The following is a 23,728-nucleotide window of genomic DNA, read 5'->3' on the forward strand; positions in this document are numbered from 1 at the left end:
CTCCACTCTTTATCATTTTAGTACTCATACTTCCATAAAAGAAAATAAATAAGATAAATTACTGAAAACCTCGTTTTGTTACTTGAGATGTTTTGTTACTTTAGAAGTTATTTACATGGTGGAATACTGCATTGGTGATTCTGTCATATGTGAGTTTGAGCAAGCAGATGGTAAATCTTAGTGCAGTAAGAATCTCCTTGCTTCAAGGATATTAAATGAATTAATAATCCTGGCAAAGTGCTTTAAGATGTATACATATTAATATACATAAATACATGCCTACACACACGTACAAATACATTAAAGACAGAAGAGTTTTGTATATGCATACTTTTCCATGATCAAATGAGCTGAAATGACAGAATTACCTGTAATCCTGTGGGCATTACTCAATCCTCATGAACATTCTTGTGTAGATCTAAGGTTACCCTGGATTTCTATATAGCCTTGAAAGATTATAACGTGAAAGCCAAGCCTGTGCCAGCAGTGTTGGCCCACTTTGGAAACGACCAGGGTCTGGATATTTTCAGCCCCATTTGTGCTTTGTATTGGAGGTGGCAGGATTGTCTGGTGTTTTTATAGTCAGTATTTCACAGAGTGAAGAAGATTTTTCTCTGTCTTGTTTGCAGGTCTGCAGTGTTTTCCTCCCTAACTATTCATTGAACTCTTTTCAACCTATGATTATTATGTTGTGATATCTTGTTCACATGATACAATTAAGATTTATTTTATGTACCTATCTTTTGTATTTGTTAGTTTTAGTCTTCGAATATATTCAGTGTATAATTAGACAAGTTATAATAAAGTATTAATGAAATTAAATTGTATTTAAGTATGTGTTGTTTTTATGCTATCTTTTTTCCTTTTTAGTGATAGAAAACGGGCTAGAAAATTTATAGACTCTGATTTTTCAGAAAGGTGAGTATAAGTCTAACTATTTTGTTTGGAAGATTCTATATAGAGAGGTTGTTGGCGTTGCGACTACTCTGGTTTAATGCGATGTTTCTCTTCATGTAACTTTAACTTCTTTCAGTTTTTGCCATTATTTCATTCTGCATCGAGTGCCCCAGTTCACTCATAGTATCTGTATGGTTTCAGCAGAAATTACCCTATGAGCAGATTGACTATTGGTGGTATGTCCTTTAGTATTACCTCCCCTCTTTCCATCTGGGAAATGAAGAGTTCTATCAAAGTGAATGCTCCACATTATCCTAACATGCCCAAACTTTAACAAGTTTTTCTTTTTTCTTTTTTTTTTTTTGAGATGGAGTCTTGCTCCGTCACCCAGGCTGGAGTGCAGTAGCACGATCTTGGCTCACTGCAACCTCTGCCTCCCAGGTTCAAGCGATTCTCCTGCCTCAGCCTCCTGAATAGCTGGGATTACAGGAGCACACCACCCTGCCTGGCTAATTTTTGTATTTTTAGTAGAGACGGGGTTTCACCATGTTGGCCAAGCTGGTCTCGAACTCCTGACCTCATGATCCGCCTGCCTCAGCCTCCCAAAGTGCTAGGATTACAGGCGTGAGCCACCACACCCGGCTAAGTTTTTCTTAAAACATTTATAAATCATAACAATCTCTCACTTGATCTTAAGCAATATGTTGGGCATAAGGAAAGTTCACGTTATCTTAGAATATTAGGACAGTGGCTTCTCCATTCTGACTGTGCATCAGAATCACTTGTAGTCAGTTAAGTAAAAAATAACTGCCACGTCAGAAACTCCTACATTTTCTAATTTGCTATCTCTGATTTGCTGTACCCTGAGAAACTAGATGGCTAAATGTGTTAGAATTCAATCTAAAATGAAAATGACTAGGCTCTGAGTGAGAACTGTGGGAATATGTATAAAGGATGTGTGTTTTCTTGCCCTGACACTAGTGCTGTTTCAGTTCCTTGGTGGCTTTTGTTGCTTGCTTCTTGGTCCTAATTGTTTTCAACAGATACAATCACATCTGAGGAGCTGCTGTATCATAGAAATGAAATGTTCTTTACTCTCTAATGTCAAGTCCTCTTTCCAACTCAAACTGGTCTTTACTGGTGTTTATCCTTGGAAAGGGCAACAGAACAAGTTCTTGCAGATGTATTTAGCAATGTTTAGGGCATTAAAATGGAACTATTTGTCAGTTATGATGGGTGACACCTCTGCACTGCAAACAGTACAAAAACCAAGATTCTCTTTATTGTCCTTTGTAAGTGAGAATTCTAAAGATCTATAAGTGAGAATACATAAAAGTGTTAGATTAAATGTATTAGTATAGCCATTGGTTCAACTTTCTCTTTCTACATTTGGTTCAGTGGCTTTTTTCCCTAGCATTTTTTTTTATCATTCTTTAAAAAGTTTTGAATGTAACTTTTCTGTAATGTATCCCCACCACCCATCTGTCAAACCGCAAAGATTTGATATGTGTTTTTCTTTATTCCTTCTTCTAAATTAGTAAGATTCAGCACAGTGGTGTTGCATTTTTTTCTGTATGATTCTTTTTTTTTTTTTTTTTTTTTTGAGATGGAGTCTTCCTCTCTCTCCCAGGCTGGAGTGCAATGGCTTGATCTCAGCTCACTGCAACCTCTACCTTCTGGGTTCAAGCGATTCTCCTGTCTCAGCCTCCCGAGTAGCTGGGATTACAGACATGCACCACCACGCCCAGCAAGTTTTTGTATTTTTGTAGAAGCAGGCTTTCACCATGTTGGCCAGGCTAGTCTCAAACTCTTGACCTCAAGGGATCTGCCTGCCTTGGCCTCCCAAATTGCTGGGATTACAGGCATGATCCACTATGCCCAGCCTCTTTTGTTTTTAAGACACGGTGTCACTCTGTTGCCCAGGCTGGAGTGCAGTAGTGCGATCTTGGCTCACTGCAACCTCTCCCTCCCAAGTAGCTGGGACTACAGGCGTGTGCCACCACACCCAGCTAATTTTTGTATTTTTAGTAGAGATGGGGTTTCACCATGTTGGCCAGGCTGGTCTTGAACTCCTCACCTCAAATGATCCACCTGCCTTGGCCTCCCAAAGTGCTGAGATTATAGGCATGAGCCACCACACCTGGCCTTTTTTTTATTTTTTACTTTTTTGCTAATTAAGTCAAGGTTTAATTTTATAAACATGACTGAAATATTTTGTTGATTTAAATATTCTGGTTGACTCTTTTTTTAACAAGAACTGAAACTTTTACTATATATTTTATATAGCTCCTTATTTAAATGAAATACATTTATTGCAATTTATACTTGAGATACAATACTATAAATTTAAATTGTATATTACTTTTGTAAACCATAAAAAATTTATTGGGAAAATGTCAAGAGATGGTTTGTAGATTCTAGTTACGTGCCTGGAAAGAAAGAAAAATACTTTTTTATTCTTTGGGTGTAATTCTTTTGAATACTTAAAAGGAAATAATTAATAAACTGTAACATGCTTTTCAAACCACAGTATATTAGTGGAGTTTATTTGTTTGTTTGTTTGTTTTTCGAGATGGAGTCTCGCCCTGTTGCCCAAAATGGAGTGCAGTGGCGCGATCTCTGCTCACTACAGCCTCTGCCTCCTGGGTTCAAGCAGTTCTCTTGCCTCAGCCTCCTGAGTAGCTGGGATTACAGGCACCCACCACTATGCCCAGCAAATTTTTGAATTTTTAGTAGAGACAAGTTTCACCATATTGGCCAGCTAGTCTCGAACGCCTGACCTACCTCAGCCTCTCAAAGTACTGAGATTATAGGGGTGAGCCACCGTGCCCAGTCTGTGGTTTTATTTTCTTATTTAGGTTTTAGTTTCTTAATTTAGTTCCTTTGATAAAGAATGCTTCCTCCTGGTTTCTTTGTTTGGTTTATGAATTAATAGAGTGTTTACATCCTGTGGCCAAATATTGATGTTATTTGGAAAGAGAGGGTCTTGGTGTTTGAAAGAGCTCAGGCTCTTAAAAAAATGTGTAAACCCTATATATTTAAGATTTAAAAGATTTAAATAGAGAGCTTCCAATTTAAGATGATGGACTGGGCTGGGCGCGGTGGCTCATGCATGTAATCCTGATACTTTGGGAGGCCGAGGTGGGCAGATTACAAGGTCAGGAGATCGAGACCATCCTGGGTAACACGGTGCAACCTCATCTCTACTAAAAATACAAAAAACTAGCCAGGCATGGTGGCACACGCCTGTAATCCCAGCTAGTTGGGAGGCTGAAGCAGGAGAATCACTTGAGCCCAGGAAGCGGAAGTTGCAGTGAGCCGAGATCATGCCACTGCACTCCAGTTTGGGCAATAGAGAGAGACTCCATCGCAAAAAAAAAAAAAGATGGACTGATTACTCATGTTTACTTCCTACCTTCCTCATGCTCACTGCTAAGATATTATTGAAATTTTAGTATAAAAAATAATTAAAGGGGCCGGGCGCGGTGGCTCAAGCCTGTAATCCCAGCACTTTGGGAGGCCAAGACGGGTGGATCACGAGGTCAGGAGATCGAGACCATCCTGGCTAACACGGTGAAACCCCGTCTCTACTAAAACTACAAAAAAATAGCCGGGCGACGTGGCGGCGCCTGTAGTCCCAGCTACCCGGGAGGCTGAGACAGGAGAATGGCGTGAACCCGGGAGGCGGAGCTTGCAGTGAGCTGAGATCCGGCCACAGCACTCCAGCCTGGGTGACAGAGCGAGACTCCGTCTCAAAAAAAAAAACAATAATAATAATAATAATAATAATAATAAAAAGGGATTGGGCACAGTGAGTGGTTCACGCCTGTAATCCCAGCACTTTGGGAGGCCAAGGTGGCCATATCACTTGAGGTCAGGAGTTCAAGACCAGCCTAGCCAACCTCATGAAACCCCATCTCTACTGAAAATACAAAAATTAGTCAGGCATGGTGGCACATGCCTTTAATCCCAGCTGCTTAGGAGGCTGAGGTGCAAGAATCGCTTGAACCCAGGAGGCAGAGGTTGCAGTGAGCTGAGTTCGTGCCACTGCACTCCAGCCCTGGCAACCGAGTTAGACTCTGTCTCAAAAAAAATAATAATCATCATAATCATAATAATTAAAGTAAATCTGCAAAAGTGCTGTAAAAAATGATAGGGATATAGATTTCCCAGCTATAAAATGAAGGCTAGTGTTATGATGAAAAGTGAAAGTAGAGAAATCTACATCGCACAATATGCGTGGAAAAAGTCAGCATCAGAAATGGTAGCCATTGTACCCTACGTTGTCACAGAGAGGCTCCAGGCTTAAAGTTGACTTCTGTAGAAAGCAAGAATGAATTGTTGAAGGAAGTAAGGAGAGTGATTAAATAAAGACTTTGAGCAGCTGGGCCGGCTGAACCATCCCAACCCTTCAAATCCCCTTGTACCTCTTATCCCACCTCCATACACAGAGCAGTTGCACCAAACACGTTTCTCCCCCAGGGCTGAAACTTGGAGAATTGATCCTAGGGAAACAACTGCCTGCCTCAGTTGGGTTTAAGAATTTTAGTATGCCGCCGGGCGCGGTGGCTCACGCCTGTAATCCCAGCACTTTGGGAGGCCAAGGCGGGCGGATCACGAAGTCAGGAGATCGAGCCCATCCTGGCTAACACGGTGAAACCCCATCTCTACTAAAAATACAAAAAATTAGCCGGGCATGGTGGTGGGCGCCTGTAGTCCCAGCTACCTGGGAGGCTGAGGCAGGAGAATCGCTTGAACACAGGAGGCCAGAGATTGCAGTGAGACAAGACTGCGCCACTGCATTCCAGCCTGGGCGAAGGAGCAAGACTCCGTCTCAAAAAAAAAAAAAAAAAAAAAAAAAAATTTTAGTATGCCCAGAACAGGTTTTCCCCATACTGGCATTTGTATTTGTGGGGAAGAGAGAGAGACCAGACTGGCTGCCTGCTTGCCTGCTTAGCAGCAAACACAACCTGAAGTTAAGCTTGTTGCCAGCATGACCCACTCACATCCACAGAAGTTGTAGTTAGCCCTCCACAAGTGAGGAGAACCGTCTTAGGAAAACAAGCCTGCATACAAGAAGCTCATATAAACTCTATATGTTGAAAACTTGAATTCAACATTTGTGAATATGAAAGAACAGGACATTTTGGGAAAACTATCATGAAAGAAAAGGAACAAGATGAATAAACAAAAGTTACGACCCAAGAGGATGTAGAACAGTAAGATAAAAAAGAACAATAAAATAAAGTTGTAATTATCACCCTTTGAGAGGTCTGAAGGTTCCTAAGAAGCGATAATGCCCATGAAAGAAAAAGAAGATCCTATGGAAAAGAAGCAAAGAAGAAAAACATTCTGTGAAGTTTAAAACATGATTGCCGGCCGGGCATGGTGGCTCACGCCTGTAATCCCAGCACTTTGGGAGACTGAGGCAGGTGGATCATCTGAGGTCAGGAGTTCAAGACCATCCTGGCCTACCTGGTGAAACCCTGTCTCTACTAAGAATACAAAATTTAGCTGGGCGTGGTGGCACGTGCCTGTAACTACTCGGGAGGCTGAGGCAGGAGAATCGCTTGAACCCAGGAGGCAGAGATTGCAGTGAGCCGAGATTGCACCATTGCACTGCAGCCTGGCGACAGAGTGAGACTCCGTATCAAAAAAAGAAAAGGTTGCTAAAAACAGTTCTTCCAGATATTAAAACATGAAAACAGAATTTTTGTTTTAATGAAATAACTTGGCAGCAGTCTAGTGTGGCTGCAAAGAATAGCTGGGATCATCTTATTTGAAGATATCAGAAATCTACTGAGGCAGTGAGAACTGGAGGGGCTAAAACTAGAGCAGGAAGAACCTCAGAAAGATGAGGGACTTCCACAGTAGCTTTTAGATATGGAGTTGTTTGCCGTTTGTGGGCAGGAGCCTGAGAATCTAGGGTTTTGTACAAAATGAGAAAAATTTTATGATCAATTGATACAGAAAACACTTGACTTGATTAAACTTTACTCATTATGGTAAGTGTCAAACTAGTAATAGAAGGGAACTTAGTATGTTAAAGACAATTGGCAAAAACTAACAGCAGGCCCAGGCACGGCGGCTCACGCCTAGCATCCCAGCACTTTGGGAGGCCAACACAGGCAATTCTCTTGCACTCAGTAATTCAAGACCAGCCTGAGCAACATGGGAAAACCCCATCTCTAGAAAAAATACAAATACCGTGCCCAGCCGAGAAGAATGTCTTAAAAAAAATAATAAAAAATAAAAAAAAAACACAGGCCAGGTGCAGTGGCTCATGCCTGTAATCCCAACACTTTGGGAGGCTGAGGTGGGTGGATCACCTGAGCTCAGGAGTTCGACACCAGCCTGGGCAACACGGTGAAACCCCGTCTCTACTAAAAATACAAAAAATTAGCCAGGTGTGGCAGGACGCTCCTGTAGTCCCAGCTCTCGGGAGACTGAGGCAGGAGAATCGCCGGAACCTGGAGGCAAAGGCTGCAGTGAGCCGAGATCGCACCACTGTACTCCAACCTGGGTGACAGAGCGAGACTCTGGCTAAACACACACACACACACGCGAGACTCTGGCTAAACGCACACACACACCTGACAGCAAGCATTACATTTAGTAGTGAATAAAAAGTTTTCAACTTGGCATAAGAAACAAGGAGGATCCCTAGTTAATCACCACTTCTATTCAGTATTGTAGTGGAAATTCTTGCTAGTGCCGTAAGCCAAGAAACAAAATGGAAAGCCTTAATAAAAGAATTGTAAATGAAGAAATAAAATGGCACCATTTGCAGATGATGTGATTGTATCCCAAGAAAAACCAAAAGAATCTACAGACAAATGATGAGAAAAATGAATTTAGCAAGGTTGCTGGATATAAGAGCATATAAAAATGAACAATTTTTTTATTCTAGCAAAAAATACAAACAGGCCAGTAAACATTGAAAAGTGTTTATCAGCATTAATCATTAGAAAAATGCAAATGAAAACCACAATGCAATACCACTTTATATCCATCAGAATGGCTACAATGAAAAGGATAGACAGTGCTAAGTTTGGCAAGGATATGAAGCATCTAGAATGCTCATACACTGCTGATGGCAGGTTAAATTGGTACAGTCATTTTGGGAGTTAGCAGTATCTGCTGAAGTTGAATATAAACATACCCTGTAACTCATCAATTCTGTTCTTTGCATGTACTCAACAGAAATTTGTGCACGCATTCACCAAAAACGTGTACAAGACAGTTTATAGAAGCACTGTTAGCCTCCAACTAGAAACAAACCAAATGCCCATCTGCAGAATGGATGAATGAATTGCAATGTATTCATACAATGAAATGAATGAAATACAGTCCCATGAAAAGTGTGATGAATCTCTTAGTGTCAGATACAAAAGAATACATACGGCCGGGCGCGGTGGCTCAAGCCTGTAATCCCAGCACTTTGCCGCCAGCACCCTTTGCGGCGCCGCCCGAGAGCGGGGCCACACGACAGCGTCGGCCAACACGATTCGGACCACTCCCCTGGGGCTCAACACGGTGAAACCCGTCTCTCAACTAAAAATACAATAGCGCCGACCGGGTGGCGCCCGCGCTGTAAGTGGCCCCGCCAGCTACTCGCCCCGACACGGCTGAGGCAGGAAATTGGCTAAACCCCGGAGGTCGGAGCCCGTTTGCAGGAGCCTGAGAGCCGCCACGGACTCAGCCTGGGGCGCAGAGCGAGACTCTTGTCTCAGCAAAAAAAAAAAAAAAAAAACAAAAAAAAAAAAAATACATACTATATGATTTTTATTTAAAGTTCAAAATAGGTAAAACTATAATAGAAGTCATGGTAACAGATATTCTTGAGGTGTTGGGTTTGGGTGGAACTATAACTACAAAGAGACACTTAACACAGATGGTTTGTGTACTTTATGTGTTATATATGTCAATGAAAAACTCAGGGAGAAGTTAAACACTGTAGCCAGGTAACTCTCAACATCTAGACTGTAAGCCACTAGATGATGGGACAGGACTACATAAGAAGAAAAGGAAAGTTTTCTTCCTTATGTTGTGGGCTCCTGCAGTGTTTTCCTACCCATCTTTTATAGACTAAGCTCAATCACAATAATCAGTTTTACAGCAGTGATTTCAACCCTGTCAAACCCAGGATCCTCTCTTTTTTTTCTTTGAGACAGAGTCTTGCTGTGTTGCCCAAGCTGGAATGCAGTGGTGCCATCTTGGCTCACTGCAACCTCTGCTGCCTGGGCTCAAGCGATTCTTGTACCTCAGCCTCCCTAGTGGCTGGGATTACAAGCACATGCCACCACACCTGGCTAAGTTTTTTTTTGTGTGTGTGTGTATATATATATTTGTTATATATATTTATATGTGTGTGTATATATATATTTTGAGATGGAGTTTCGCTCTTGTTACCCAAGCTGAAGTGCAATGGTGCAATCTCGGCTCACTGCAACCTCTGCCTCCCGGGTTCAAGCAATTCTACTGCCTCAGCCTCCCAAGTAGCTGGGATTACAGGTGTATGCCACCACACCCGGCTAATTTTTTGTATTTTTAGTAGAAACGGGGTTTCACACCATGTTAGCCAGGCTGGTCTCAAACTCCTGACCTCAGGTGATCCGCCCGCCTCAGCCTCCCAAAGTGCTGGGCTTACAAGCGTGAGTCACTGCACCCGGCTTTTGTATTTTTAGTAGAGACGGGGTTTCACCATGTTGCCCAAGCTGGTTTTGAACTCCTAACTTACGCTCACCTCAGCCTCCCAAAGTGCTGGTGTTACAGGTGTGAGCCACCATGCCCAGCCCAGGATCCCTTTCTATATAAAATACTTTATAATGTTTCTTTTATTACCTAAATGAAATTATAGGTAAAAATATAACTTACCTATATGCTTAATTTTTTTTTAAGTCTAATGTCTTAAGTATATAGAAAGGAAAAACAAAAGGAGAGTAGTCCTAAGCAGAAATACATAGATGTGGTTGGTATACTGTTAGTGGTCCAGAACTCTTTGTTCCTAGTCCACCTTACAGAAATTGAAGTCCAGACACCTTTATAGCAATTTGATGTTGATTTAAGCACGATGGATAGAAATTTTGATGAAATTTTTGTTAAAATTTAAATTTTATCTATTTAAAAGTTCTGAGTTTTAAAATTTAGCTAGAATTTTAGCTCTGTCGGCTGGGCATGGTGGCTTACACGGTGAAACCCCATCTCTACAAAAATTAGCCTGGCAGGATGGTGTTGGCAGGTGCTTGTAATTCTAGCTACTCGGGAGACTGAGCCAGGAGAATTGCTTGAACCTGGGAGGCAGACGTTGCAGTGAGCGGAGATTGCGCCATTGCACTCCAGCCTGGGCGACAGAGCCAGTCTCTGTCTCAAAAAAAAAAAAAAGAATGTTAGCGCAGTCAAACTAACATGGTAAGCTCTCTGTGGTACAAACAGTTCACTAGTGATGCACAGGAGGACCATATTACAGCATGTGACTATTTTTCTGCAGCTTTGTCGATATATAATTCATATACTATACAATTCATTCATTCAAAATGTACAACTCATTGGCTAGGCATATTAACAGAATTGTGCAACCATCACAACAATCAATTTTAGAACATTTTCATCACCCCTGAGAAAAAAACCTGGCACCTTTTAGCTACAACCTCCCAAACCCCTCATCCCTCCCACTCTTAGACAACCACTACTCTACTTTCTGTCTGTAGATTTGCCTATTCTGAATATTTCATATAAATGGAAACATACAATATGTGGTCCTTTATGACTGGCTTCTTTTAGTAAGCATGTTTTAAGGTTTATCTGTGTTGTGACATAGGCATTCCTTTTATTCCTAAATAATATTCTATTGTATGAATGTGCCACATTTTACTTATTTGTGCACTAATTGATGGACAATTGGGTTGTTTTCACTTTTGCCTATTATGAATGATGCTGCTGTGAACATTTGTTAGGGTTTTGTATGGATGTAAGTTTTCATTTCCCTTGGGTGTATACCTAGGAGTGGAATTGCTGGGTCATACAATTACTCTTTGTTTATCCCTTTTGAGTATGGCTAGACTGTTTTCCAAAGTGGCTGTACGGTTTTACATTCCCATAAGCAATGTATGAGTATTCCAGTTTCTCTATGTTTTGCTAACACTTCTTGTGAAATGGTACCTCATTAATAAAATTAACTCAAAGCATTTTGATTTGCATTCTTTGTATATTCTAGATAGAAATCCCTTATTAAATACGTGATTTGCAGAGTTTTCTCCTATCTGTGAATTGACCTTTCACATTCTTAATGGTGTCTTTTGAGGCACAAATGTTTTGATTTTGATGTTTAATTTATTTATTTTTTTCTTGTGTTACTTATGCTTTTGGTGTCATATATCTAAAACATCTTTGCCTAATCCAAGGTCACAAAGACTTAACATCTATGTTTTCTTCTAAGTGTTTGATAGGTTTAGCTCCTACATTTAGGTCTTTGCTTTAATTTTATTAAGGTTAATTTATCAAATGTAACCCAGAAGCATACAGAAAATCTATGAAGAAAAAATAGGTGGTTTTTTGTTTTTTTGGTTTTGTTTTTTTTTTTTTTGAGACAGCATCTTGCTCTGTCACCCAAGCTGAAGTGCAGTGGCTCAACTATGGCTCACTACAGCCTCAACCACCTAGGCACAAGCAATCCTTCCGCCTCAGCCTCCTGAGTAGCTGGCATACACCACCACACCTGGCTAATTTTACATTTTGGTAGAGATGAGGTCTCACTGTTGCCCAGGCTGGTCTTGAACTGCTGGGCTCAGGCGATCTGCCTGTCTCGGCTTCCCAAAGTGCTTAGATCATAGGCATGAGCCACTGTGCTTGGCCAGAATAGGGATTTTGACATTTATTTTATAACATTTTACACTTATTTTCATTTTCAAACAAGCCTGGGTTTATTATTTAAAATTATTAGCTAAATTAAAAAAGTAAACTTTTATTTTAATCCTCATTTTCTAATGGTGAAATAAGCATCCTGAACTATTTTTTTCAAGAAAAAGCATACCTTTTCTGAAGGTGGCAGCAGTAGTAGTTAACCAGATGTGACAATGGAAGTAATTTAAAGAATGAAGGGGCCGGGCGCGGTGGCTCAAGCCTGTAATCCCAGCACTTTGGGAGGCCGAGACGGGTGGATCACGAGGTCAGGAGATCGAGACCATCCTGACCTACACGGTGAAACCCCGTCTCTACTAAAAAATACAAAAAACCAGCCGGGCGAGATGGCGGGTGCCTGTAGTCCCAGCTACTCGGGAGGCTGAGGCAGGAGAATGGCGTAAACCCGGGAGGCGNAGGACCATATTACAGCATGTGACTATTTTTCTGCAGCTTTGTCGATATATAATTCATATACTATACAATTCATTCATTCAAAATGTACAACTCATTGGCTAGGCATATTAACAGAATTGTGCAACCATCACAACAATCAATTTTAGAACATTTTCATCACCCCTGAGAAAAAAACCTGGCACCTTTTAGCTACAACCTCCCAAACCCCTCATCCCTCCCACTCTTAGACAACCACTACTCTACTTTCTGTCTGTAGATTTGCCTATTCTGAATATTTCATATAAATGGAAACATACAATATGTGGTCCTTTATGACTGGCTTCTTTTAGTAAGCATGTTTTTAAGGTTTATCTGTGTTGTGACATAGGCATTCCTTTTTATTCCTAAATAATATTCTATTGTATGAATGTGCCACATTTTACTTATTTGTGCACTAATTGATGGACAATTGGGTTGTTTTCACTTTTTGCCTATTATGAATGATGCTGCTGTGAACATTTGTTAGGGTTTTGTATGGATGTAAGTTTTCATTTCCCTTGGGTGTATACCTAGGAGTGGAATTGCTGGGTCATACAATTACTCTTTGTTTATCCCTTTTGAGTATGGCTAGACTGTTTTCCAAAGTGGCTGTACGGTTTTACATTCCCATAAGCAATGTATGAGTATTCCAGTTTCTCTATGTTTTTGCTAACACTTCTTGTGAAATGGTACCTCATTAATAAAATTAACTCAAAGCATTTTGATTTGCATTCTTTGTATATTCTAGATAGAAATCCCTTATTAAATACGTGATTTGCAGAGTTTTTCTCCTATCTGTGAATTGACCTTTCACATTCTTAATGGTGTCTTTTGAGGCACAAATGTTTTTGATTTTGATGTTTAATTTATTTATTTTTTTCTTGTGTTACTTATGCTTTTGGTGTCATATATCTAAAACATCTTTGCCTAATCCAAGGTCACAAAGACTTAACATCTATGTTTTCTTCTAAGTGTTTGATAGGTTTAGCTCCTACATTTAGGTCTTTGCTTTAATTTTTATTAAGGTTAATTTATCAAATGTAACCCAGAAGCATACAGAAAATCTATGAAGAAAAAATAGGTGGTTTTTTGTTTTTTTGGTTTTGTTTTTTTTTTTTTTTGAGACAGCATCTTGCTCTGTCACCCAAGCTGAAGTGCAGTGGCTCAACTATGGCTCACTACAGCCTCAACCACCTAGGCACAAGCAATCCTTCCGCCTCAGCCTCCTGAGTAGCTGGCATACACCACCACACCTGGCTAATTTTTACATTTTTGGTAGAGATGAGGTCTCACTGTTGCCCAGGCTGGTCTTGAACTGCTGGGCTCAGGCGATCTGCCTGTCTCGGCTTCCCAAAGTGCTTAGATCATAGGCATGAGCCACTGTGCTTGGCCAGAATAGGGATTTTTGACATTTATTTTTATAACATTTTTACACTTATTTTCATTTTTCAAACAAGCCTGGGTTTATTATTTAAAATTATTAGCTAAATTAAAAAAGTAAACTTTTATTTTAATCCTCATTTTCTAATGGTGAAATAAGCATCCTGAACTATTTTTTTCAAGAAAAAGCATACCTTTTCTGAAGGTGGCAGCAGTAGTAGTTAACCAGATGTGACAATGGAAGTAATTTAAAGAATGAAGGGGCCGGGCGCGGTGGCTCAAGCCTGTAATCCCAGCACTTTGGGAGGCCGAGACGGGTGGATCACGAGGTCAGGAGATCGAGACCATCCTGACCTACACGGTGAAACCCCGTCTCTACTAAAAAATACAAAAAACCAGCCGGGCGAGATGGCGGGTGCCTGTAGTCCCAGCTACTCGGGAGGCTGAGGCAGGAGAATGGCGTAAACCCGGGAGGCGGAGCTTGCAGTGAGCTGAGATCCGGCCACTGCACTTCCGCCCGGGCGACAGAGCGAGACTCCGTCTAAAAAAAAAAAAAAAAAGAAGAAGAAGAACAGGCCACTCTGGGCACATTACCTATGGGGTAGTCCTGCTCCACAAGGAGCAATGTAAAAAAAAAAAAAAAAAAAAAAAAAAAAAAAAAAAAAAAAAGAACAGTAAGATGAATACAATAGAGTTTGTATTAGTTTTGCTCAGAAACATGACCCCCTCTCATATTGAATTTGGTTTTGTAGCCATAATTGATGATGAAATACGTAACATAATGCATAAACTACAGCATCTTATTTGCAGAAATATACTGGCTAATGAAGCCATGAAATCAAAACTTAAGCATAAAAGACAGCTAAACAAGTCAGTTCAAAAGCAAAAGAACTATGGAGAAATAATAAATTATTGGGCAACTGTCACCACTATCCATCTCCAGAACTTTTTCATCATCCTGTATTGAAACTCTGTCCCCATGAAGCAACAACACTACATTTCCCACTCTCCCATAGTCCCTCTGTTCTTCTTTCTGACTATGATTTTGACTATAATTTGATTTCATATAAGTGGAATCATACAATATATATATATTTTTTGAGACGGAGTCTCGCTCTGTCACCAGGCCTGTACAGTGGCATGTTCTTGGCTCACTACAACCTCCACCTCCCAGGTTCAAGTGATTCTCCTGCCTCAGCCTCCCAAGTAGCTGAGACTACAGGCACGCACGACGACGCCAGCTAATTTTTGTATTTTTGGTAAACGGGGTTTCACCACATTGGCCAGGATGGTCTTGATCTCTTGACCTTGTGATCCGCCTGCCTCGGCCTCCCAAAGTGCTGAGATTACAGGTGTGAGCCACCATGCCCAGGCAATATTTATCTTCTTATGTCTGGCTTATGTCACTTATGTCTTCACGGTTCATCTGTAGTGTAGCATATATTAGAATTTTATTCCTTTTTAAGGCTGAATGTATTTCATTATATGTAAATACCACATTTTATCTGTTTATCCATTGGTGGGCAGTTGGGTTGCTTCCACATTTTAACTCTTGTGAATAATGGTGCTATGAACATGGGTGTACAAATATCTGTTGAGTTCCTGCTTTCAGATTCATCTGGGTATATACCCAGAAGTGGAATTACTGGATCATATGGTAATTCTATGTTTCCTTTTTTGAGAAATTGCTGTATTGTTTTCCACAGTGGCTGTATCATTTTGTATTTCCACCAGCAGTGCATAATGGATGCAATTTCTCTACATCCTCTCCAACACTTTCTCATTTTCAGTTTTTGGTTTTTTAATAGCCATTCTAATGGGTACGAAGTAGCATCTCATTTTTGTTTTGATTTACATTTCTCTAATGATGAGTGATGTTGAGCATCTTTTCATGTACTTTTTGGTCATTTGTATATCTTCTTTGGGTAAATGACTATTAAGTCTTTTGGCCTTTTTTTTTTCTTCTTGAGACAGAGTCTCACTCCCAGGCTGGAGTGCAGTGGCATGGACTGCAACTTCCGCCTCCCAGGTGCAAGTGATTCTCATGCCACAGCCTCCTGTGTAGCTGGGATTACAGATGTGTACCACCACGCCCAGCTAATTTTTTTTTTTTTTTTTTTTTTTGTGTGTGGAGATGGGGTTTCACCATGTTGGCCAGGCAGGTCACAAACTCCTGACCTCAAGTGATCCACTTGCCTTGGCCTCCCAAAGTGCTGGGATTACAGGCATGAGCCACTGCACCTGGCCCTTTGCCCATTTTCAAATTGAGTTGTTCGGTTTTTTGTTGTTGTAGTTCTTTATATAGCCTTTTGCCTTTTAGTGTTCTTTAACTAGAGACATCTTTTGCTTAACTTTCAAAGTGGCTTACTGGATTGGTTGCAGGACCAAATCTCTCATCTGTGTATGGCAGGTGTTGACTCTTCTAACCTCCTTTGTTGAATTTTAATGTTGATGTTAATTGAGTTTTGGCATGATATTCTATTAACCTTCCAAATAATAAGCTTAATTTATTGATTCAGCCATTGTTGAATAGTGCCCTTTGGTTTTATATTGCTTATGAAAATTCTGGCAGCTCATGAAGGGGATAAAATCACTTGTAGTGTACCATATGTTATATGCATTTCATTCTCACAACTTATGAGATGGGTATTCTGCATTTTTCAGATGAAGGACTGTGGATAAGAGTTAAATGGAGTAAACTGCTCAAAATATGTATCTGATAGTTTACTAATGTTGATATTTAACTAAGTTTTCTTCAAGTTTATTATTAATTTATGCACTGAACTGATTTTATAAAACTCTCACATGTAGGCTTGTATCTACTTTTCAAGAGTATAGCCATCACCATTTCATAATAGTTTTTAAAATTGTAGTTGTTCCTACTCAAGGACTATGTTTAGTTTCTTCCTTTAAATATTATCCAGATATGACTACAAATATTATCCAGGTTATGACTATAGAGAGCCAATTAGCCAAGTGATTGCCTGAAATCACCTTATCTTATTGCTGCCTTTAACATAGCTGTATAATCCCATACACAACATTATTGCTGCCCAATAGAAATTTTCAAAGAAAATAAATATTTGAAGTTAATTTTAATATTTTTAATTTAATCCAGTATATCCAAAATATTGTATTTCAGTGTGTAATTAAACATAAAAATCACTAGTGAGGTATTTTACATTCATTCCTTATATTAAGTATTTAAAATCCAGTGTGTTAAACTTACGACACATCTCAATTCACCGTTCCCACATTTCAAGTACTCAGTAGCCACATGTGAGTTGTGCCTAGGGGTATTAGACAGTGTTGATTAGGAGGTTTAAAATGCAACTCATAAATTTAATTCATCTCTTTGATCTCAGTAAATTACCCTTCTTTCTAGAGGTCATTGTACTATTCCTCTCTTCCTTACCCTCCACTTCAGACAATTTTATTGATTTTTGTCTTTTAAATTTTGTAAATCCATCTTTTTGTCTCCTGCCCTACCACTACCTCAGTTTGGGGATTCATATTCTCTTACCTGGACTATTGCAGTACCCTCTCAATTGGTCTTGCTATCTCTGCTTGTGCCTCATAAATTTCACTTCTACTGTTATTAATTCTGATCCCAAAATCTTCTGCTTTGCAGTGAGAATGTCTGCCTAACTGAAAATCTCACCATTCTACTCCCCTACTTAATACCTTTCAGTATATTTTAGTGATTTCACATTATTTCAAATAAGTAGTTTGTGAGGTAAGATACCTATACCATCCTATACTATCACAAGGGATGCATACACAATTCTTTGGGAATGTAGGAAAAAGAAAGTAGATACCCTTTTCTCATATTCCTTTTAAAACTGCATATTTAAGGCCGGGCGCGGTGGCTCAAGCCTGTAATCCCAGCACTTTGGGAGGCCGAGACGGGCGGATCACGAGGTCAGGAGATCGAGACCATCCTGGCTAACACTGTGAAACCCCGTCTCCACTAAAAAATACAAAAAACTAGCCGGGCGAGGTGGCGGGTGCCTGTAGTCCCAGCTACTCGGGAGGCTGAGGCAGGAGAATGGCGTGAACCCGGAAGGTGGAGCTTGCAGTGAGCTGAGATCCGGCCACTGCACTCCAGCCCCAGCAACAGAGTGAGACTCCGTCTCAAAAAAAAAAAAAAAACTGCATATTTAGTATCTGTTTCTATGTACGTAACATAGAACATGTAAATTATTTATCAATAAATATATTCGCAGTCCCACATCACTCAGTGAGGCGATATGTTCTGAGAAATGCTTCATTAGGCGATTTCATTGCTGTGTGAACATCATCAAGTGTACTTACCCAAACCCAGGGTGGTATAGCCTATTGCCCCTAGGCTGCAAACCTGCACAGCATGTTACTGGTTTGAATACTATAGGTAATTGTAACACAGTGATAAGTATTTGTGTATTTAAACATACCTAAACATAGAAAAGGTAGAGTAAAAATACCTTGTAAAAGATTTTTTTAATGATACACCTTTATAGGGCACTTTTCATGAATGGAGCTTGCTGGACTGGAAGTTGCTGTGGGTGAGTCAGTGAGTGGTGAGTGAATGTGAAGGCCTAGGACTTTACTGCACACTACTTTAGACTTTATAATCACTGTATACTTACGCTACACTAATTTATTTTTAAAAGATTTTTTCTTCTTCAATAAGAAGTTAACCTTAGCTTACTATAACTTTTTTACTTCATAAACTTTTTAATGTTCTCAAACTGTTTTAATCTTGTAATAACACTTGACTTAAAATGCAAACAATATTGTCCGGGAGCAGTGGCTCACACTTGTAATCCCAGCACTTTGGGAGGCCAAGGCGGATGGATCACTTGAGGTCAGGAGTTTGAGACCAGCCTGACCAACATGGTGAAACCCCATCTCTACCGAAACTACAAAAATTAGCCAGTCATGGGGATAGGCACTTGTAATGCCAGCTACTCGGGAGGCTGAGGCAGGAGAATCGCTTGAAGCCGGAATTCTCAGTGAGCTGAGGTTGCACCACTGCACTCCAGCCTAGGGGATAGAGTGAGACTCTTTCTCAAAAAAAGAAAAAAAAAAAAAAATTAATGGGCCCAAAAATACACTTAGATAGAATGAATAATATCTAGTATTTGGTAGTACAATAGGATGCTGTAGTTAACAACAATTGATTGTATATTTTAAGTAACTAGAGGAAAGGAATTGGAATGCTCCTAATACAAAGAAACAATAAAGGCTCGAGATGATGGATACCCCAGTTACCCTGATTAATCATTACACATTGTACAGCTGTACAAAAATATTTTCTTTATATCCTTAATTTTTTTTTTTTTTTTTTACTTTTGAAACTTTTTTGTTGAACACTGAGACGTGGCTGGGCAGGGTGGCTCACACTTATAACCCAACACTTTGGGAGGCTGAGATGGGAGGGATCACTTGAGGTCAGGAGTTCAAGAGCAGCCTGGGCAACATAACAAGACCCTGTCTCTACAAAAAAGAAAAGAAATTAGCCAGGCATGATGACATGCACCTATAATTCTAACTACTTGGAAGGTTGAGATGGAAGGATCACCTGAGTACAGGAGGTTTAGGCTGCAGTGAGCCACGATGGCAGTACTGCACTCTAGCCCAGGCAAGAGTGAGACCCTGAATCCAAAGAAACCCCCCAAAACAGAAAACTGACACAGGGGCCAGGCGCAGTGGCTCACGCCTGTAATCCCAGCACTTTGGGGGGCCAAGGCGGGTGGATCACCTGAGGTCAGGAGTTCTAGAACAGCTTGGTCAACATGATGAAACCCTGGCTATACTAAAAATACAAAAATTAGGCCGGGCGCGGTGGCTCAAGCCTGTAATCCCAGCACTTTGGGAGGCCAGAGACGGGCGGATCACGAGGTCAGGAGATCGAGGGACCACCTGCTAACACGTGAAACCCCCGTCTCTTAATAAAAAATACAAAAAAACTAGCCGGGCGAGGTTGGCGGTGCGCCTGTAGTCCCAGCTACTCCGGAGGCTGAGGGCAGGAAATGGTGTAAACCCGGGGGCAGAGCTTGCAGTGAGCTGAGATCCGCCACTGCACTCCAGCCTGGGAACAGAGCAGACTCCGTCTCAAAAAAAAAAAAAAAAAAAAAATTAGCCAGGATGTGGTGGCGCACACCTGTAATCCCAGCTACTTGGGAGGCTGAGGCAGGAGAATCTCTTGAACTTGGGATGCAGAGGTTGCAGTGAGCAGAGATCACGCCACTGCACTCCAGCCTAGGGGATAGGGCGAGACTCTGTCTCCAAGAAAGAAAAGAAAACTGAGACATACTATCCTAGGCCTACAGGGGGGTCAAGATAATCAATATCACTGTCCCCTACCTCCACATCTTGTCCCACTGGAAGGTCTTTAGGGGCAGTAACACACATGGAGCTGTCATCTCCGGTGATAACAATGCATTCTTCTGGATACCTCCTGAAGGATTGCCTGAGGCTTTTTACAGTTAACTTTAATTTATAATTTGAAGAAGTGTGCTCTAAAATGATGAAAAGTATAGTTTAGTAAATACAGAAACCAGTAACATAGTCATTTATTATCATTATCAAGTATTATGTACTGTCCATAATTGCATGTGCTAGACTTTTATAGGACTGGCAGAGCAGTAGGTTTGTTTGCCAGCATCACCACAAACATGTGAGTAATGCATTATGCTACGGCATTATGATAGTTACTACCTCACTAGGCAATGAGAATTTTTCAGTTCCATTGTAATCTTACTGGACTACTGTTGTATATGCGGCCCGTCTTTGACTGAAATGTCCTTCTGTGGCAAATGACTGTAGTTTTAATTTCAGTAAAAAACCTATAATCTACATAGAATACGAAAAGATAAGTATGTTAGCTGTACAAGGGCAAAGTTTTTGTGTTTTTTCACTGACTTATTCTCAGTGTCAATAACGGTATCTGGCATAGAATAGTAACTGGTCAATAAATATTTGTTGAATAAATAAATGATGTTCATAGAAAAACACTCTAACTTCATACTTTATTAGGCCTTTAAGGCAAAAAGTAAGTTTAAATAAACATTTTCTCATCTCTATTCAATTTAAATTTTTGACACCTGAAGTAAAACTTAAATTACTGTCTTCTTGAATTATCTTACAGAGATTTGTACAGGAAGTCTCTAATATGTACAATGGAGTAAAAAAACTTTTTTCCCTTCTAGTAAACGAAGCAAAAAAGGAGATAAAAATGGGAAAGGCTTGAGACACTTTTCCATGAAAGTGTGTGAGAAAGTTCAGCGAAAAGGTACAACATCATACAATGAAGTCGCTGATGAGCTGGTGTCAGAGTTCACCAATTCAAATAACCATTTGGCTGCTGATTCGGTAGGTAGATCATGAACCTGACATTGCTTTTGATGGATGATGGTACCTCTTTGTGTTATCTTTGTTATAGATTTGAGGAATCAGGTAAGCTAGATGAACGATTATACTTGAGGGTTTCATCCTTTATTTTGGGGGATTTTTTGTTGTTGTTGAGTTTTAGTTTGGAGGGAATTCTTTTTTTTTCAGATGGAGCCTCGCTCTGTCGCCCAGGCTGGAGCTCAGTGGTGTGATCTTGGCTCACTGCAACCTCTGCCTCCCAGGTTCAAGCTCTTCTTGTGCCTCAGCCTCCCGCATAGCTGGGATTACAGGCGCACACCACCATTCGCAGCTAATTTTTGTATTTTTAGTAGAGACAGGGTTTCACCATGTTGGCTAGGCTGGTCTCAAACTCCTTACCTCAGGTGATCCACCTGCCTCGGCCTTCCAAAGTGCTGGGATTACAGGCATGAGCGACTGCGCCCGGCCTTAGTTGCGTTTTTTTGTTTTAACATTTAAAAAATATTTGGCATGGTGGCTCATGCCTGTAATCCCAGCACTTTGGGAGGCTGAGGTGGGCAGATCACGAGGTCAGGAGATCGACACTATCCTGGCTAACACTGTGAAACCCTGTTTCTACTAAAAATACAAAAAAATAGCCAGGCATGGTGGCACGTTCCTGTAATCCCAGCTACTCAGAAGGCTGAGGCAGGAGAATTGCTTGAACCTGGGAGGCGGAGGTTGCAGTGAGCCAAAATCTCACCACTGCACTACAGCCTGGGCAAGAGAGCAAGACTCTGTCTCGGAAAAATAATAATAAGATTATTATTATTATAGTTATTTTTCTTACTTTAAATAAATATTGTGCTGAACCCTTTGTTCTTATTTAATCTGCTTTGAATAACATCCATATCCCTTCCAATATCAAAAAGAGGAAATTGGCATACCTACCACATTGCCTCCTCCCAGGACTTGTTGTTACAGTATCATTGTTTCTGCAGGGTCAACATTTCTTTTTTTTTTGAGACAAGAGTCTAGCTTTGTCACCCAGACTGGAGTGCAGTGGCACAATCTTGACTCACTGCAACCTCCGTCTCCCGGATTCAAGAGATTTTCCTGCCTCAGCCTCCGAGGTGACTGGGATCACAGGCATGTGCCACCACGCCCAGCTTAGTTTTGTATTTTTTAGTAGAGATGGGGTTTTGCCATGTTGGCCAGACTGGTCTTGAACTCCTGACCTTAGGTGATCCGCCCGCCTCGGCCTCTCAAAGTGGTGGGATTACAAGCATGAGCCACCACTCCTGGCCTATTGTTGAGATTTCTAATATTTACATTCAGTTCTATAACTTAAATCCCCCACTTATTTAGATCTAGTTTTATATTTAGGTGGATTCAGTGTTCTCCACCATCCTTTATTATCATTGCATTTCCTGAGGACCTTGTTCCACAATGTAAACCAACATGGTTTCCTTCATTGAGTAAGTCTTTCTATCAAAAAAATAGAAGAAGTAGTCCGGGTGCGGTGACTCACACCTGTAATCCCAGCACTTTGGGAGGTCGAGGCGGGCAGATCACGAGGTCAGGAATTTGAGATCAGCCTGGCCAATATGGTGAAACCCCGTCTGTACTAAAAATACAAAAATTAGCTGGGTGTGGCGGCACACGCCTCTAGTCTCAGCTATTTGGGAGGCTGAGACAGAAGAGTCACTTGAACCTGGGAGGTAGAGGTTGCAGTGAGCTGAGATCGCGCCACTGTACTCCAGCCCAGGCGACAGAGCGTGACGCTGTCTCAAAAAAAAAAAAAGAAGAAGAAGAAAAATGGTCAACTGAAATGAACAGTGTCCATTGTCATATAGAGGATTATATTTTGGTGCAAGTTCCTAATCTCATTGTAGATTGGAGACAGTTTGCAGATCAACAGTGGTCAAGGAACACATTTTGAGAAGCACAGTTTTACCCAGAACTTGAATAAATGTCCTTGACTTTTTTAAGTCTAAAATCCTCCCAGATAATGCAAGGGCTTAGAACATTTTACCTCCAATACGTTTTTCTGTTAATATATATGCTATTTATTGTCATGTATATTAATTAAGTTCTGTATTTATTCTAGCCTCCATAAGACATTATTGTTTTATACAGTGAAAATTGAGATTTACCCACATATTTACCTTTTGGGTTGGTCTTCATTCTATCCTACATCTCTAAGCTCCCATATTAGATGATATTTCTTCTACCTGAAGAAATCCCTTTGGTATATTTCAGTGTAGATCTGCAGGTAACATGATCTTTATTTTTAAGATTATTTTGTTTTATATTGTTTGAAAGTATTTTATTTCACCTTTAATTTTGAAGGATATTTTCACGGAATATAGAATTCTTTTGGATGTCTTTGTCAGTTTGCTAAATAAAAAAATAGAATCCTTCCAGCACTTTGAAGACGTAATATTAATTTGATATATTAATATCATGTGACTGTATCTTAACCCTTAATTATCACTCAATGAAAATGTTTTTTAGCAGGCTTACGATCAGAAAAACATTAGGCGAAGAGTTTATGATGCTTTAAATGTGCTAATGGCAATGAACATAATTTCAAAGGAAAAAAAAGAAATCAAGTGGATTGGCCTGCCTACCAATTCTGCTCAGGAATGTCAGAATCTGGAGGTAAGTGAGAAAATCTGTTTATGAATAGCTTTTTGTATTATTTTACATCAGAGACATTTTAATTTTAAAATGTAATTGTAATATCAAATATTTCTAATTTTTCATGTATACTATGTCTTTT

At 40.3% G+C, this 23,728-nt stretch overlaps 1 protein-coding gene across 11 annotated transcripts in view; it reads left to right on the top strand.

Moving 5' to 3' along the window:
* Nucleotides 1-23,728, top strand: part of TFDP2 (transcription factor Dp-2) — an 84,852-nt gene that overhangs the window by 38,556 nt on the left and 22,568 nt on the right. For 3 of the 11 annotated variants that reach the window (XM_017862524.1, XM_017862548.1, XM_017862575.1), the window contains 4 exons: nucleotides 871-918; nucleotides 18,111-18,155; nucleotides 20,805-20,967; nucleotides 23,461-23,607. In XM_017862524.1, coding sequence (XP_017718013.1) covers nucleotides 871-918; nucleotides 18,111-18,155; nucleotides 20,805-20,967; nucleotides 23,461-23,607 — 403 coding nt within the window. The remainder of the gene's footprint in view (nucleotides 1-870; nucleotides 919-18,110; nucleotides 18,156-20,804; nucleotides 20,968-23,460; nucleotides 23,608-23,728) is intronic. The other 8 variants (XM_017862536.1, XM_017862556.1, XM_017862584.1 and 5 more) reach the window with 4 other exon arrangements.

The sequence above is a fragment of the Rhinopithecus bieti genome, unplaced genomic scaffold, assembly GCF_001698545.2.
Source record: "Rhinopithecus bieti isolate Rb0 unplaced genomic scaffold, ASM169854v2 scaffold_2654, whole genome shotgun sequence".
Taxonomy (NCBI): Eukaryota; Metazoa; Chordata; class Mammalia; order Primates; family Cercopithecidae; genus Rhinopithecus; species Rhinopithecus bieti.